The sequence below is a fragment of the Crocodylus siamensis genome, chromosome 10 (genome assembly GCF_052110815.1).
Source record: "Crocodylus siamensis isolate JL-2025a chromosome 10, ASM5211081v1, whole genome shotgun sequence".
Taxonomy (NCBI): domain Eukaryota; kingdom Metazoa; phylum Chordata; order Crocodylia; family Crocodylidae; genus Crocodylus; species Crocodylus siamensis.
This window is the reverse complement of record NC_143404.1, coordinates 63,152,635-63,170,829: the sequence shown is the minus strand read 5'-3', so window position 1 is coordinate 63,170,829 and position 18,195 is coordinate 63,152,635. Positions and strand designations below refer to the sequence as shown.

At 46.7% G+C, this 18,195-nt stretch overlaps 2 protein-coding genes across 2 annotated transcripts; both read left to right on the top strand.

Moving 5' to 3' along the window:
* Nucleotides 1-5,755: 5,755 nt before the first annotated feature.
* Nucleotides 5,756-8,637, top strand: LOC149856711 (uncharacterized). Its single transcript, XM_090064089.1, has 3 exons — nucleotides 5,756-6,027; nucleotides 6,059-7,894; nucleotides 8,506-8,637. Exons 2-3 carry the CDS (start codon nucleotides 6,752-6,754, stop codon nucleotides 8,635-8,637), a joined length of 1,275 nt encoding a protein of 424 aa, XP_089920215.1. The 5' UTR covers nucleotides 5,756-6,027; nucleotides 6,059-6,751.
* A 4,197-nt stretch (nucleotides 8,638-12,834) lies between these two features.
* Nucleotides 12,835-15,392, top strand: LOC149856710 (uncharacterized). The gene is made up of 2 exons (XM_090064087.1): nucleotides 12,835-14,804; nucleotides 14,836-15,392. The coding sequence occupies exon 1, from the start codon at nucleotides 12,835-12,837 to the stop codon at nucleotides 14,458-14,460; it is 1,626 nt and encodes a 541-aa protein (XP_089920213.1). The 3' UTR covers nucleotides 14,461-14,804; nucleotides 14,836-15,392.
* The last annotated feature ends 2,803 nt before the right edge of the window (nucleotides 15,393-18,195 follow it).

Below are 18,195 nucleotides of genomic sequence, written 5' to 3'. Positions count from 1 at the left end.
TAAGAATAAAGGAGATCAAGCCATATGCATTTATTTGCAAAAAAAATGTAGTAGTAAGAAGTTTTAAGAGCAAACTAGGAGAACATAATGAGCAGATGTGCTGTTAGAAAAAAAAACAGCACTAAAGAACAACCTTTCTCTGAACTCTGTGCAAAAGCCTGAGGTTATACATATAATAATCCAATACGATTTTAAGAAGATCATTTATTTATGCATGCCCTTAGCATACTTTTCTACTAAAGTCCCAAAGGCAAGCTAGGGACCCCTGTAGATTACCAGGTCAGGTTAAACAAGATTGTAGGTAACTGCAGAGAGGGAAAATAAAAATGAAGAAAACAAAACACAGACTGAAAAGAGCACAGTTATGCTACTGATGGGACACTGTCATGTACAGGAGGGAGCTGACTACATTCAACTATAAAACTGCATATAAATGAGCTGCATTCAAAATTCAGGGTCAAGCAGCTGAAAACCATCAGGGCTATGTAGAGTTACATTTAGATTGACCTAACCGGGCTTAAATCTCCCAATCAGGCATGCTTGATTTAAGTTGGTTCACTTGAGCCGGTACACAAACTTAGATCAAGATCAGCTTAACCTGATCAAAGAAAGAGTTAAACTCATCTCCTGAATATCTGTGCATGTTAACAGCACAGCCCTGGGGCTGGGAGACCCATGGGGCTGCCCAATTCCCACCCTCACCAACCCCTGATGGTGAATACTTTGCAATGGTGTGTGCTCCAGCAGAACACAAAGAGCAGATACAAGCCATGTAGTAGTGCTTCTCTCCTAATTTGCTTTGTGAGAAACATGGCTATGATATTGTAAGAACACAAGAGTATCCTCGGATGGGTCCAGCACAGCATGTGCATAAAGCATCGGACACTTAAAAGGCAAAGAGTAAAATTGAGAGAGAAAGCTTAGGGGGACCCAGTTTTGTAGTTCCAAGGTCCCCGATCATGGCTATGGTCATTCTGCTGTATTGCTATTGTTAATATTGCCTCATTAATAATGAAGCCTTAAAAGGGAAGCGCAACACTAAGTTCCTCACCTAGGCACTGAGACGCACAAAGGCCACGTTTCCTCAAAAGATTCTCCGATTTCCATTGCTAGCCTATCTCTAGAGAATAAAGCAGAAGGCCTTGAAACTTTACCGTCTTTTTATGGACACTTTGCACCTGCCTAATCTCAAAGCAATCATAAGAGTCTGTGTGATACTCATGACATCCTATGCTTCGAGCAGATACATATCTAGCCAAACTAAGTCTACAACAGCTGAATCTACACATGTGCTTTACTGTGGAGTTGACTAATTCGCTCCGCCATAAAGTGTCACTGTGTATTAGGTCACAGTAAATTAATTTAACTCCACTGTCATTAATTAATTAGTACTGTGAGGGGCAGTACTCTCTTATGGCAGAGTAATTAAGTGCAATAAAATGTACATGTAGACAGTGCTAAGGTGCAGGGGGTGCTTGCCACATGGCTCCATACTTTAGCACTCTTGTGCCCCAGCCAGCCCCTCCACCACCTGAGGTTACCACCTGGTGCCAGGGGCTGACCCCCTGAGGCTGCTGCCAGCCCAGGGCTGCTCCTCCCTGGCTCAAACCGCTGCTGTGCTCGGTGCATGTGTAGACGCTGTACTGGGGAGTGGCTAACTCTGGCTCAAACTGCTCTGGACTTCATCGCATCACATTAATTTCACATGTAGATGCATCTGACCATTGCCTCTGCACCAAGGGCAGCTGGCTGGAGGAGAGATGGGCTGCAAAAACGTTTCAAAGTCTTGTGCATTCACTGATAGTACAAAGGTATTTGGGGCAATTGTAGTCAGAATGGAAACAGCAGCAAATCATAGGGCCTGCACCAGAAGCCAACCAAAGCCCTGTTAATTCCAAGATAAACCACTTCCTACCTACAACTTCCCTATACATCAAATCATTGGTGATAAATCCACCCCAGTAGTGATTCACCCTCACATGCACACATTATTGCTAAAAGTTACTTGAGCCCAAATGCAGCTTCTATCCACTGCCACTTTAGCTTGTTTTCTCCATTTGGAACAAAACAGGAATACTGCCATGTCTCTGGCAGGGAGCTAAAGATGCCAGGTATCTGAGACCAAAGAAAAGGGGCATTTGGTATTATCCAAGCAAAAATAAACCAGCCTCAAACTTTAGCATCCTAGCCTGACTGGGTTTACAGCTCACATATTTAGCTCCAATTTTCCCATCATTGAACTGCTTGGTACTTGACATGTCCAAGGCAGCTTTTTTGTTTCTGTGTATTGAATTCTGTACTCTCCACTTCAAAAAATAAAGAACTATATGCTTTAAAGTGTTTATGTACCTCCTGTAACAGCAGGCATGGGAGAGAAGTCAGGGTGTGCTAACAGGTATGCAGACAAAGTTTAATACAATGACAGATTTGCTACTCTTTATGGTTCGCTGCAGGCCTACAAGCCTGGAATATAAAGAGTGAGGAAGTACTGCTCAGGACCAGTCAGCATAGTCCTGCTGTAACTGATCCTACGCTGTCCCCACATGGGTGACATGAGGTCTTTTATCCACAGCCCAGGCTTCTGCAAAAAATAATGACAGACTGCAGAGCAGCCCATGGGCAGCCTTCAGGAAACTGCTGTGAATCAGCACTGCTGTTCATAGTCTTATTTAACCCAAGGGCTGTTCTTGCTCCTGGGGCAGAACTGAGTCTCAATGAGAACAGTAAATCTTCCCTTTGATACATAATTGCAGTAATGATGAATGGCATAAACATGGTTTGTCATATTTACCCAGGTATCAAAGGTTGTAGAGGAGAAACTGGATTTTATTATATCTTAATATTTGAGAAACTGTGTTTTGTCACCATACTCCAACAAATCACCGGAGTTAGCTTTCCAGGCTTTAGCCATATTGGTTTATTTGCAAAAGCAATCAGGACTTGTAGTAGAAAGCTTGCAATTAAAAAAAAAATTTTTTTTTTGCGCAAAACTCTAGTTCTAGGGCTGTGTGAAACAGCACCATTTTGTTTCGACTTCCATTTCACTATGTTGAAATTTTGCTGTTTCATTTTGCTGTTTTGAAGCACTGTTTTGTTTCATTTTGTTGAAACTGTTTTGCTGTTTTGACGTTTCGCCCAGAGGCTATAATGGGGAATCATGAAACTCCCTATAACTTGGTCATTTTACGCTTGATTGGGATGAAAATAGCCGAGATTGTAGCTCCTTCTGCAGGCATGAAGTCTGCCAAGTTTCAAGGAGATAGGTGCAGGGGTTTCTGAGAAACTGCACCTCCAACTGTTCAAAGCAAAACTCATACGCCAGTGGCAGCCTGCTGTCATCCTGCATGCAGCTCTGGGGTTGTGCGCCCCCCTGGAAGAGCTGGGGGAAGCGATCAGAGACCTGGGGGAAAGATCAAGGAGCAGCAGCACCTCAGTCTTCCCAGCACTCGACGTGGACTGCGCCGAGAGGCTGCTGCTGGCCTCAGCTTGCAGCAGCAGCCTGCTGAAACCCTGCATGCAGATCGGGGGCCCGTGCCCCCCAGGAAGAGCTGGGGTAATGATCAGAGAGCTGGGGAATCAAACCAGGAGCTAGGTGTCAAGATCAGAGCAGTCCTTCCCCTCTCTTCCCTTCAACCTCTCCTTAGTTTCTGTTTAGCTGCAAGCAAGCCCAGCTTCAAAACTCGAAACATTTTGAAACTTTTGAAAGCCCTTGTTTCATTTTGAAGCTGTTTGGAAGCCTTTCATTTCATTTTGATTTCACTGGTTTGAGCTCAAAATGGCTTCGAAACGAAACACCCGTTGAAATTTTGCACAGCCCAATCATGAGTGCTGACTGCTCAGAGCTAGATTTAACACTCAACACAAGCTCAGCCAATATTGACTTATTTGGGGAATCTAGTTGTGTTCCCCTCCTCACCCCATCCCTCTAATGTTAGTCCCTCGCTTGGGCAATTTATATTTCCCTACTGGCTTTGTCATCTTTTTGGATTCACAATCCTAAGCGTCTGCTAATAAAATTCAATTTGCTTGCCCTGGTTGTGTTCGTGTCCACAATTAATCAAGTGTCTGTGGTTTCACGCAGCTGCTCTGAGAACATTTCCCTAGAGGACTCAAGGGAATCGATTTTTAAATGGTCATGCACAGGTATGGATACCAGAAGGTCTATAGACTTCTATAACAGTACCGCATTGGATTATCTCCTTGTATAGTGCAAGTTAAATACCAGAGCAAAGGAATAAAAAGTTTCCTTAAAACGTAACACAGACAGTTTGACCACAAACGCTTTCCAAGGGTGTGAAAAGAACTATGGACCTTACTTGGAGCTGTACTAAGAAAGAATTAGCTCAATACTGAAAACAAAACATGTCAATAATGGTAAATCAGTGGTTCTCAATCTTTTTGGACTTGAGGCATCCTCCCATAACTTTTGAGAGGCACACAATTTCAAAACCTAATTTATATTTCATGGCGCTTACCTCCCCTCCTTGCAGAAGCTAGACAGAAGGGATAGGAAATCATCCAGGCAGGGGCAAACCTGAGCCTGTACTTAAACAAAGCATGAGGAGATGAGGTGATAAATTAAGAAGATTATCTCCTCACACTTCCCAGCATACTTCAAAGGATCTGGCTGCACCCTGGCTGAGAATCAGTTTGGTGAGTTACAATAGCGCAGTTTGTAAAACGGTGAGGTACGGAAGACCTAAAAGGACTCCAGATGTTTTGAGAATAAGGCCCAGAATCTCACACAAAACTGCCAAGGTTCAATCCTACTTGCAAACCTGTAAAACATAGCAGTTGCTCAGGGAATTAAACTACTGCAAAGTAATAGATGAATTCCTTAGAAGATAATTAATCCAATTAAGAGAACACGGTCACCATAAACTTCTGCCCTCATTGCTGATTACCAAGGTATATGTTTGCAAATAGATGCTTTGTTCCATAATTAATTTGGCTTTTCAGACAAAGTGCATGATCTTATTAGAAGAGTCCATTGGCATTTCTATACTAAATCCCTGCTTTAATGAGCTTACAAGTACTGCCCTGGGCTGAAACTTCTCAACGCAAAAAGGTACTAGCTCAAGCATGATGTCTTAAAAATGCCAAGAGAAAGAGGCTTTTAGATGCATGTTTCTATTTCGATTGCTCATAAGGAAGGTCTATGGTAACCATAACTTATGTCCATACACAAAAAGCAGTACAAAGAAATGGAGGGAAGAAAACTTATGGCATCCAGACGACAGAGCTCTTGCCCAAAATAAAGCTAGGAATCTCCTGGGATGCAAGACAAAAGAGTGGAGGACTACTGGAGTGCCCAGCATCACCCAAGCTGTGCTAGTACAGCTACTGGGGCACACAAGAAACTCAGGACAAACTCCTTAGGAGATGGAAGTCCCTTACTTTACCTGGTAAATTTTCGGCAGATTCAGCAGAAAGAGGCACAACCTTTGATCCTCTTACTTCAATCAGTCCTTCAAAACCCACATTGTTTCAAATTAATGGAAGGTTTCCTGTAGATGACAATGTGGGAGTGAAACGCGATACCCCCAAATTTTTTTAAATACCCCATTCCAGGGGCAGTCTGCCCTGATTGATATTAATAAATATATAGTGTGGGAGGCTAGCCTGATCTTATTATAATGCACACCTGAATTGTGGTTGTGGCCTTATGGGCCAACCCCGTGGCTCCCTACTTCCCCTGCACCATGCCCCATGCCTTGCAGATGTCATGGAAATTTTTGAGTATGTGCTGCCAGTACAGAAGAGGTTAAACTGACATGCGCAGTTTGAAGCTGTGAGTGGAAATTTCCAAGGCTCACCCAGTCCTTGCCCCCTGGGTGACCTGCGGAGCTGTCAATCATTGTTGACCTACTTTCCCCACAGACGCATGCTCAGATTGTGTCAGCTCCTGACTGAGAGCATGCTCAGTCAGAACCTGACATGAGGTAATCGGACTAGAAATTTCTCTGCGGAGAGCACGCTGATTGGCTACTAAATTGATATAAAAGTTCTGTGAGCCCCTCCCTGGGGGTGGTGTGTGGTGTGTGTGGTGGTGTGTGAGGGGAGATCGCAGGGACCAGAGACAGAGGCTGCTGCTGCAGGGACTGCTCTCTGAGTCAGGCTTCAGGGCCTATTGATCTCCTCCTTCGGTGGCTTATTGCTTATTGTATTACGGTTTTGACTACGTTCATCTGGCGTCCTGACTTACCTTTCGAACTGATTAACGGCTTACGATTTCGGATCACCCTATGGACTTTGTTTAACCCGGTTCTGGATCATCGACCTCGGCTTTCTTCACCAACTACGACTCTGCTCATCCCTCCAACTGACGTCTCCGCTGCATCACCTTCTGGCTACTGACCTCGGCTTTTCTCATACGACCACCCGATTCGTCCATTGCTGTGGACTGGCGTCACGCGGTTCAACATCACCGTGTTACAGTTCGTTTTATTGTTTGTTTTGTTGTTTGTAATCCCCATTTATGAGCTGTTGACCAGCCCTGGGACTAGGTCTTCGGACTGAACCTCGTGGGCCAACAGACCCCTTTGTTGTTAATTGTTTGTTTGTGTTCCAACTGTAACTGAAGACCTTTCTGCCTACGCCTGAAGCGTAAGTCAAATAAATTCACCTGTCTTTCTCAATCCGCTCCGAGTCCCTAACTCCAGACTCTACGCCGCTAATCCCACCTGTCCGTATCTAATTGCCACCCCGGCCCACCGTGACCTTGGGGCCCAATCCTTCGGTTTTCCCCGACATGGCGTCACGAACAGGATCAATGGGAGGCGTATTGGAGTCGGAGATTATAAGGAGTTGCCCATGGAGCAACCGAGTCCGGCAGACCATCGGTGCCGAGGACTTATGGGACCACATAGCATTCCATCAGGCCGCACCGGCTGAAGGAACTGTGAGCGGGTACCTGTCCCTCCGGGGAGAAAGTGGGGAAGAATGGGCCGTTCGGCTCACCCCAAGTGCGCTGGGTTGCATTATCCAGGATCCTCGGGCCGTTTACCGCCCAAGGGGGGAGACCGGGACCGTAGCCCTGGCCCGTAAGAAACCTTCGGGCATGGCAACCTCAGGCCCGGACCGAGAATTCGCCCGGTGCATAAAGTATGTGAAGGAGGGTGGTGAGGATACCCCTCCTGACGGGTTTAACTGCCCGACCCTTGCCATCGGGTCTAGGGGGCATGAGCTCTTGGTCCAGCTACGAGAGTGCCTGGAGAAGGACGGCAGAAAAATAAAATGGTCGGGACCCCGGTGGAAGAAAGGCCGTATAATAAATGTGCTTTTCCAGGAGTACGTTGTCTTACTGAGGGAGCTAACTGACACTAGGGCCCAGCTCATGGCAGCAACCAGAGCTGTGACACAAAAATTGGCCGAGCGGCCATTACAAGATGGCGCCGACCAAACTGTCAGCGCGCCAAAACCGATGCTGACGTCACGACGCCCAGCTCCACCCATCCCGAGCCCGCCTTCCGGAAAAATGCTGTCTATGGTTCCGCCCACTGAGAGCCGGCCTCCCGCAACAGCGCCACCTGCTGTACGCAAGCCACCGCCTCCGTACGTCAGCCAGCGCCACCAGGAGGACGTACGGGAGAATTGCACCCAAACGGACAACGAAGACTGCAACAAAGTAATTAAGCACAGCATAGGAACGGAAACAACTGAAACAACAAGCGAAGATAAGACTAACAACGTAACCATAAGGAAATCAAGAGTGAGCACGAATACTATTGGAACCGACACGAATGATGTAAAAACAAGAAGCTTAACGATTAAAACGAGTACCATCGGAACAAACACAAGCAACGGATTAATAGAAATGACTAAACCAGTAACCAAGATGAATTATACAAACGAAACCATAAGTGCTGATGAAGCTGAGAACGACTTCATAAGAGTAACACGAAATAAACCAAGCCAACAACACAACGATTACACCGAAGAATTAGTATCTGCTTTTCCCATTGCAGTTCAAAAATGGGTAACTGATCCTCAGGGTCAAACAAGACAGACCATCACGACACGAACCAGAACACGCTCTGAGATGAATGAATTGAGAAAGGAAACCGGCATACGAAATGATGAAACACCGATTGCCTGGTTGGGGCGTTTAGTAGCAGAAGCAGGGAGTGAGACCATCAATCAAGATGAAGCCTTGCAGCTCGTGCGCAATTCAGCTTGGAGCCGAGCGAAAGTAGTGGACCCGGTGCCAGTGCTGGCCAATTATTATTGGCCAATACCCATTCCAGCTCTGGTTACCGAGGCACTTCAGAGGAAGATCCACACCTGGCACGAGGGACATGCGGGTCGTGCGAGTGCTACCTCACTGGTGTATACAGTGATCGGAGCCTCATACGCCATGTGGAACCCAGCCCACCAAGCTTTGAATTTGACACCTGCTCAGGTGCAGGGGGCATGGCCACACAGATATGTACTATCATCTGGGGATGTACCTTGTTTACAAGAAGCGGTCGATGCCGCCACTGAAATCTACGGTGGGAATCAAAGTATTACCGCGAGGTTATTACTAAGTACATCCGTGAATGGGCCCGTTATCCATACTCTGGGACAGCTCGACCAGTTAAGAGGAGCCATGGAGAAGCAACGACATCAAAAGAGGGTAAGCTTCGACAGGGATGAGAAATGGGAATCAAGATATGTACACATGATTGAGCACAATCAAAAAACTACTGATAAAAACCAACGGAAACCACCTCGAGTGTCACCACAGGAAACAAGAAAATATTACTCTCGATCTTCTCCGCCGCCAGCCCGTACAAGTTACTCACCGCCCCAGAGGACCCCTCTAGAAAGAGCAATGTTTGGGTTCCTTCTGGAAAAATCTGGCCTAAGTAAGGAACAACTGAGAGCCCTAAGAGATGAGGGACAGCGAGCTCTTGCCAGAGCTCTAGGGTTTGTTGAGAAGACCAAGCCAAAAAACGAGTGATCGCCATCGGCGTAAGTCCGGCGATCGATGGCTTGACCAGCTCAGAAAAGCGACAAACGGACTCAGCAATCGAAGTAACACAAAACGAACGTAAGCGAAACGAACCTAAACCGAACTCAAACGAGGAAACGATTAATGCATTGAAACAAAGCAAACTTAAACGTGATGAAGCAAAACTAAGCGGACAAACCGAACTGAAACGGCGTAACCCAGAACGAAACGAACCAAAGCGTAACGAATCTACACGAAGCGAAACTCAACGAAGCGAATCCAAACGACGAAATGAAAAAACCGAAGTAAAGCGAAGAACACAAACCGAACTTGAAGAAACCGTGATAACCGAACCAAAACGTACCAAAACGAAACAAAGTCTGAAGCATAACGAAACCACACAAAACGAATCGAAACAAAACCAAGAAAAACCAAGCGTAACGGAAACTATTTTGTCTGAAGGAGTACAGGATGGGGTTGGAGAAAAAGACATGGAAGCCCGAACCGGAAAACAAAAGATATTGGTAGCGACGAACCACATGAAACTCTTTGATAGCGATCCTCGACCGTACGCCTCAATAGAGATACAGAACCCCGATGATCCACACGACATCACTACGGCAAGATTCCTACTAGATACAGGGGCCCAGGTTAATGTCATCAAACCGTCGATCCCACATCATCGTACCAACAAGGTAATGATGGTTCAAGGCCTCAATGCTGCTACTGCAACAGCTCGTGTGAAATTTACCGTCAAGGGCCATCCCAAACGACTGGATGCGGTCCTCGGGAACGTGAACATTTTAGGAATCCCTGGCATTCGCACTTTGGAACTGAAACATAAGGTGTCAGAAGTCCTACCTATCATGACTGTACCTAGACCAGAGTGGCATACACCCTCGCTAAAAATCCACTCCCTATGGCGGTATACTCCGATACCAACGAAAGTGCATCTTCAGGATCCTCTGGACACCTTGCTAGACGACTTGGTCCGTGAAGGCTCCATCAGGCGAATACAGGCGAGCACTTACCTTTCCCCAGGTTGGGGGATACCAAAGCCTGGAAGACCAGACGCCGTACGCCTCGTTGTGGATTACCGTGAGGTTAATAGACGTTGTGTAGCACTGACCCAACCTTCATCGAGTACGCTGCCACAGAACCTATATGAGATGGCCAATTATCAAGCCCATGACTGGGTGGGCACGACTATAGATCTGAAGAACATGTTCTATTCCATACCTATCGACGACTCTGAGGGTATCCTCAACATGTGCATCAGAGGGAAAATGTTTCACTGGAACGTATGTCCGCAGGGCTATCGAAATGCTCCAGCCTTAGCCACCAGTGCTATGAATGACACCCTTGACAGATTCACCAAAAGCAACGAAATCGCCAAGTCCATCCGAATCTGGGCTTACCTCGATGACATCGCCATCATGGGGAGGAACGCAACCGAAGTAATCCAAGTCACGACCGATCTCATCCAACATTTAACTACTGAAGGATGGATCGTAAATAAAGAAAAATCTCAACTGCACCCGACGAGTGAGATCACATTCTTAGGGACTACCTTTACTCGTGACCTCCGTAAAGGCGTGGCCCACGATGATTTCTCCTTTGATTTATGGAAAAACAAAGAATTATCAAAGAAGGTAGACTTTCAATCCCTGCTGGGAAGATTGAATTGGGTCCGACATTTCATCACTCCTGATCATCTCCCAGTTATAGCTCGGATTCAGAGGCAAATTCGAGAGAAGTCCAGGCGCCAAACCCCCTGGACCCCAAAGGATGATAAAGCATTACACAACCTCGTAATATCTATTCGGGGAACGAATCTTCACGCGATTGATTTTGATTCACCATTAACGGTCACGGTGGGATTTACAACAGAGCACATTTTCACCACGGTAAAGAATACAGATGGAAACTTAGTATTTCTCGCTCATCGTACCATCCGCACGAACCAACATCGATATGGTGCCATAGGCAAAACCCTCCTAGCCGCTCAGCTGGCAGAACCACTCGCTGTCGGCCAAGGGCGATTGCAGGCAGTAGGAGCAACTTTGATACCTCGCCTAGCTCACGACCGACCCGATCCATGTTTCCATGGAGAACCAGCCACATGGAGTGCTTTAGTCTTAAATCACTTATACCATTGGAATGCATGGAAGTACGAGGATCTACCGCCGCCCCCGATCATTGACACAACACTACACCTCACATTGTACGGAACAACCCAGCCGGCTTGGATGGCGTCGGATGGTTCCACCCGTGAAGGCGGGAAGTATGGTTTTTATTGTCATCCATGCTGCATACACGATATCAAACCCGGCTGTGAGTCAGCCCAACGTAATGAACTCCTGGGATTCCGTGCAGTTACACAGCACTGCTTAGAAAACCACGACGCGACTCTCCCTGTCCCAATCATCGCTATTGATTCTCATTACATCTACGAGATAATAACTGGTACGACTAATCCGACTGAACACCTTGACATTTGGGAAGACACATACCGACTGTTGTCGCAGTTCACGATCCTACCACTAGTCCGCCACACACGTTCCCATAGGAATGACACCGACCCGGTACACGCTACAATCGATGAGTTGCCACGACTAGTACCTAATGATGAAGTACTCCCCCTAGACGATACGAGCGAACCCTCGCCACGACTAGTACCTAATGATGAAGTGTTCCCCTTAGACGATACGAGCGAACCCAGGCCACGACTAGTAACTAATGATGAAGTATTCACCCTAGACGAAACGAGCGAACCCATTTGTATTGACCCCTACCTCACTTGGTTGCACGAGCGATGGAGTCATCCAGGCCCCAAGGCATGCTACTCCCGATGGCGTGAGACCATAGTAGAAAAGCCACAGTATGGCTTACATCGTGACTGGAGGCGCGTAGTCCAAGCCTGCGCAGCCTGTGCAAAGGAGAAAGTACATCCAACGAGGAGCACACAAGGAGCCCTCGCAAAAGAAAATTTCAACCCAGGTCAAACCTGGCAAGTCGACCTTTTTGGGCCATTACCTGGAGCCTCAGTCCCAAATAAGGGGCTACTCGTTATTGATCTCGGCTCTCGGCTAATGACCGTCGTACCCCTTCGGAAGTCCCACGCTGCAGCAGTTACTACAGCCTTAACCGCCGTCTTCGCGATGTGGCAAGTTCCCACCACAATACAATCGGATGGTGGGCCACCTTTTACATCGAACACTGTCGAAAAATTCGCTAGGTCATATAACATCACATGGCATCATCATCTTCCTTACCATCCCCAGTCCAATGGGGTTGTGGAACGGGCCATAGGACTTTATAAAGAAGCGCTCCGAGTAACGGGAAATGGGAGTTATCAAAATTGGACAGTCCGTAATCATGAGATCCTAATTAATCTGAATGCGACCAAACCCTTGTGGGAACAATCTACGGAAAAACCAGTCGAACCATGGGAGAAGAAATTTGCAGACAACGAGTTAGTGTGGGTCTCCCTTCCAGACCATAACCATCGCCATCCTAAAGTTTTGCAAGGCGTAATACAATCTGCAGAGAGCTATCCGAACACCTACTTGGTCACCCTTACAGATAGCGGACGGACCATACTCACCCACCACAACTGGCTATCGAGACGCTCTAATACAGAAACGATTCTACCACAAGACGTTAACCATACCAATGAAACTACTTAAAGTCACAGCTCCTGTCCTCCCAGCAAGGGGGCAACTGTTTGTCCCTTATTAAGTGCTGGAAGGTACAGGAGAAAGAGGTCTATAGATAAAAAGGACACGTTCTGTTGTTTTGTTTATGTTTGTCGTTTCAGGTTATCGGATCATTCCTCAGAGGATTTGAGAGGAGCCTGGAAATTAGAGTGACAACTTAAATCAGACAAGGCTACAAAGATGCCAAGAAGACAAAAGGACTTTGGAGTACTCTGGGTTTTGATGTGTTGTAAATATGTTACTTTTGTATCTACGGTATCGATCTCAGATTCTGAGCGGTCTCAAAATTCGGTTCTGTACTTGTTGTCAATGTGGGCTAATGCCACGGGAGACGACGAGAATGGTGAGGGATTGACCGCGTGTCTTAAAATCCCTCTGTCCGTAGAGGATTCGGTCCTCATCCCATATTCAGTACCGTTTGACATCGAAACATGGTTTACCAAGGTCTCAGAAAGTGGGGAGAATGTTATTAATATCTCTGTCCCCTTGATGGGAGGAGGCTATATTCTGACTAGTTACACTTGGCCCCGTGGATTTAATCTCACCACTCTCTCGCTAATCACTCGACCACCTCGTGAGGAGTGCTGGGAAAGGGAAGCTCCGTGCGCTTGTTCCACTATCCCATGGGGGATACACCCCGAAGGTGAGGATTGGTCTCGACCAGACATGTCGCTAAAGTGGGACCCCCGCTCAATTATCCCACCTTGGCACCTCACCCTCGTTCCCAGGGGAAGGAAAACTTCCGACCCTGAGGTCGTCCTCTCACCCCTCGTAAAGCCTACTCCCTTGGTGGTGTGGAACGAATCATTAACAATCGATCTAACTCAGCCAGGCCCCAGGGGAAACAATTCATGGTTTAGTTTTTATTACCCCATATTACGAGCAGTGTTAGTAAGTGCTCTCTGCCATGGTGTGGAACAACCCATTAGACAATCCGGCCCCCCGGAAAGGACTAGGCATGCTTTTCCTGCCCCAGGTCGATGCTCTGAATTGAGTACACCAGCACCTTTGGGAATGGTATGGGCATGCTCGGACGGGCGATTGTACACCACCCTACCAGCTACATTATCAGGTGTACAGTGTTTCTTGAGTTCGATTTTATTTTGTCCACCTCTACAGGCTTCCACGGCACACCCGCCGAGTCCCCTTGTGTCACACCGAGATAAAAGATCTCGTACTCCGGTGTGGAGTTCTTTAACGAGTGGGGAAAAAGTTGCCCAGGGACTCAGTTGGGGTTTTGAGGGTCTCTTTTTCTGGGGACTCGCGATCGCCAAAGCCCGGATAGCATTAGCACAACTTTCTGAGCAGGTTGAGTTACTCGCAAATCATACGGCCACGGGTTTTGACCTCGTAGACCAACAGCTACAAGCAGTGTCGCGCATGACTATGCAGAACCGATTGGCGCTAGATGCACTCCTCATCCAGCAGGGAGGACTGTGCCAGTATTTGAATCTGTCCCACGATATGTGCTGCATAGCCATCCCTAATGTCAGCGTCCCACTACAAGGTCAAATCATCAAAATCCGAAAAATTGCAGAGGAGGTCAATTCCATTGCGGGAATAGGAAAAGGATGGCTGTCTAGAATATTCAATTGGTTGGGCTTTAATGTGTCGTCATGGCTAACGAATTTGTTAACACCCTTGTTATCGTTTTTATTCGTGTTCTTAGTTATCGTTCTTATTGTTAGTTGTATTTCTAAGATTCTGACACGGAAGGTTTCAGCTTTGTCTGTACACGTGTATTCCATCATTCCCTCTCCCGATAAGTTTCGGAACGACGACAACACCGAGGGGGAGGAGGTATAATTCGGCCTTCTAGCTTCTGTGCTGACAGCAAGGGGGCATGTCATGGAAATTTTTGAGTATGTGCTGCCAGTACAGAAGAGGTTAAACTGACATGCGCAGTTTGAAGCTGTGAGTGGAAATTTCCAAGGCTCACCCAGTCCTTGCCCCCTGGGTGACCTGCGGAGCTGTCAATCATTGTTGACCTACTTTCCCCACAGACGCATGCTCAGATTGTGTCAGCTCCTGACTGAGAGCATGCTCAGTCAGAACCTGACATGAGGTAATCGGACTAGAAATTTCTCTGCGGAGAGCACGCTGATTGGCTACTAAATTGATATAAAAGTTCTGTGAGCCCCTCCCTGGGGGTGGTGTGTGGTGTGTGTGGTGGTGTGTGAGGGGAGATCGCAGGGACCAGAGACAGAGGCTGCTGCTGCAGGGACTGCTCTCTGAGTCAGGCTTCAGGGCCTATTGATCTCCTCCTTCGGTGGCTTATTGCTTATTGTATTACGGTTTTGACTACGTTCATCTGGCGTCCTGACTTACCTTTCGAACTGATTAACGGCTTACGATTTCGGATCACCCTATGGACTTTGTTTAACCCGGTTCTGGATCATCGACCTCGGCTTTCTTCACCAACTACGACTCTGCTCATCCCTCCAACTGACGTCTCCGCTGCATCACCTTCTGGCTACTGACCTCGGCTTTTCTCATACGACCACCCGATTCGTCCATTGCTGTGGACTGGCGTCACGCGGTTCAACATCACCGTGTTACAGTTCGTTTTATTGTTTGTTTTGTTGTTTGTAATCCCCATTTATGAGCTGTTGACCAGCCCTGGGACTAGGTCTTCGGACTGAACCTCGTGGGCCAACAGACCCCTTTGTTGTTAATTGTTTGTTTGTGTTCCAACTGTAACTGAAGACCTTTCTGCCTACGCCTGAAGCGTAAGTCAAATAAATTCACCTGTCTTTCTCAATCCGCTCCGAGTCCCTAACTCCAGACTCTACGCCGCTAATCCCACCTGTCCGTATCTAATTGCCACCCCGGCCCACCGTGACCTTGGGGCCCAATCCTTCGGTTTTCCCCGACAGCAGATGGCATCTTTACAGATGTTCTATCAATTGTTGATGCAGCCCCTTACTGGCCCTTTTGACCCATCACCTTCTCTCAGCCCCACTCTGGGCTTCCAGACCTATCACCCTCTCCCTCAGCCCCCACTCAAGCTACCAGACCCCTCGGTCTCTCTTTTGGCTCCTCTGCAGGCCCTCAGACACGTAGGTCTCATGCAACCACTCCCTGGGCTACCAGGCCCCTCAGCCTCTCTCTCAGCCCCTCTGTAGGCTGCCAGCCCCTTCTGGTCCCCCATCCTGGACCCATTCAAAGTACCAAAGTGCATAGTCCACACGTTATACAGCACTCATGCAGGCAAAAGACTCATATTGACAATGGTATGGAATATCACATCCACATTCATCTCTCTCTTAACTGTGTTGAGATTTCAGAGTGAATGACCATTTTATAATAGCCATAATGATTTAGGCTACCACTTCACACGCTTGAAATAGATGGTCATGGCAGATTAGTCATCCTTTTCCTTTGCTTTGCTTTACACCAAAATGTGGGGTGTATAAAATTTGTCACATGGTGTAGTTTTTTTATAGTAATTGTTTTTAGTAATGTCCACAATATTGCACTTCCAGCTTAATGACCTGAGGTGTTATCACACTACATACCTAGTTTAGTGCAGCCTTCTAATTTTTAGGATACACAATCTATGCCTTCCTAAAGCTACTGTGATATATGTTAGCTCTAGCTCATGTCTTCCTTTTGGATTACCAGGTATTTATTAACTTTAAAGTGTACTGTTCTACACAGAGAAGAACTGGAGGACAAACCTCTCACAATGAAGTACTTCTCACCTTTATGGGAATAACTTTATGCCAAGGACTATGGAGCTGATAACTACCAATGGGAGAGAGGTGACCTAAAAAAATCTGTTAGTTGGGACTCAAACATGATTTCCTTGCTGAGGGAATGCCAAAGGCAGAGGTAACTTCTGAGCAGAGGTCAAGACTAGATGCCAAGAACTTGATTTATAATCATGGATCTCCCACTGGTTCCTAACTTGTCTAAGGCTACTGAACTTCATAGTTCTGCCTAATTCCCTACCAATCCTGACACCTCTCCACCTACCCATTTCATTTAATGTTTCTACACAACATAGAAAAGAAGTTTTAAATTCCAAAGAAAGGAAATATTTTTACTTTCACTGCGATCATCTTTGTAATTCCTACCTTGCAATCTGTACAAATTATTTAAAAACTTCTATTTACATCTGGCTTCAGGATTATTTAAAACTGCTGCATCCATCAACTGTGAATCATAGAGAAGTAGGGCTGGAAGGGACACCCAGAAGGCACACCTAGTCCAACCCCCTGCCTGAGGAAGAACCATCCCTATCCAAACCATCCCATATAAACATGATCAAAACACTACATAAGACTACCATCAGGCCTGAGACAACACTAACCTAGCACCTTAACTTGCTATAGGTAAATCAGGGGAACAATGGTGTCCAACGTCCTGCTTCTATATAATGTTGTCAATATATACGCAAGAGGTCCTGGGTAGAGGGCCATGCCCCTCGCTACAGAGGAAGGTGAAAACTGCTACAATCTATACAACTCTGACCACAAGTAAAATTCCTTCCTGACCCCTATTTTTGGGGATCAGTCTGACCTGAGCAGAGGGTTCCCTCCCAGCCGGAGTATTGGCACACCCCAATTGAAGTCTCCAGCCTTGGCAGTAGTCAGCACCCAATGCTTCTGCAAGCACGTAAGAACACCCTAACGCATACGGCAGAAAAAAAGGGGTGGGGTGCAGGGCAGGAGCAACCAATAAAGCACAGAAGCATGGGAAATACTCATGGCAGAAACAGTTATAGCTACACCTAGATCCTCCCCAACCTCTTCTCAAACACCTCCAGTAATGAGAGTCCACGACTTCTGTAGGCAGTCTATCCCACTGCCTCACTAACAGCGAAGATTTTCCAGATATCCGATCTAAATCTACTTTGCTGCAGCTTCAAGCCACTGGTCATCCTCTCTGCAGCAAGAGAGAAAACATACTTTTCCTCTTCTTTATGGCAGCCCTTCAGGTATTTGAAGCCTACTATCATGTCCCCTCTTAAACTTCTTTTCTGCAGGCTAAAGTTGCCTAGCTCCTTTAGCCTCTCCTCATATGACTTGCTTTCTAAGCCCTTTCAAGGCCATCTTTGCTGCCCACCTCTGAACCCTGTTTTACTTCTCCATGTCCTTTTTAAAATGTGGAGCCCAGAGCTGCACACAGTAGTCCAGATAAGGCCTAATCAGTGCTGAGTAGAGAGGAACTATTACCTTCGGCATCTTGGACCTAATGCTTCTCTTGATGGATCCCAAAACCACATTTGCCTTTTGTGCAGTTGCATCTCTCTGCAGACTTGTATTGAGGCTGTGATCTACCAAGACTGCCAATTTTTTTTCCAGAGAGCTGCCATCCAGGCAGGTGTCCCCTATTTTGTATTTGTGGTTGTGATGATTCCTCCTGAGGTGTAGCACCTTCCAGTTGTCTGCACTGAACTTCATCCTGTTAGCAATACCCAACTTCCAAATCTGTTGAGATCCTTCTGAATTGTGCTCACATCCTCTGTGTTCACAGCCCTTTCCCAATTTCATGTCATCTGCAAACTTGCTCAAGAACCTTTCTATGCTGGCATCT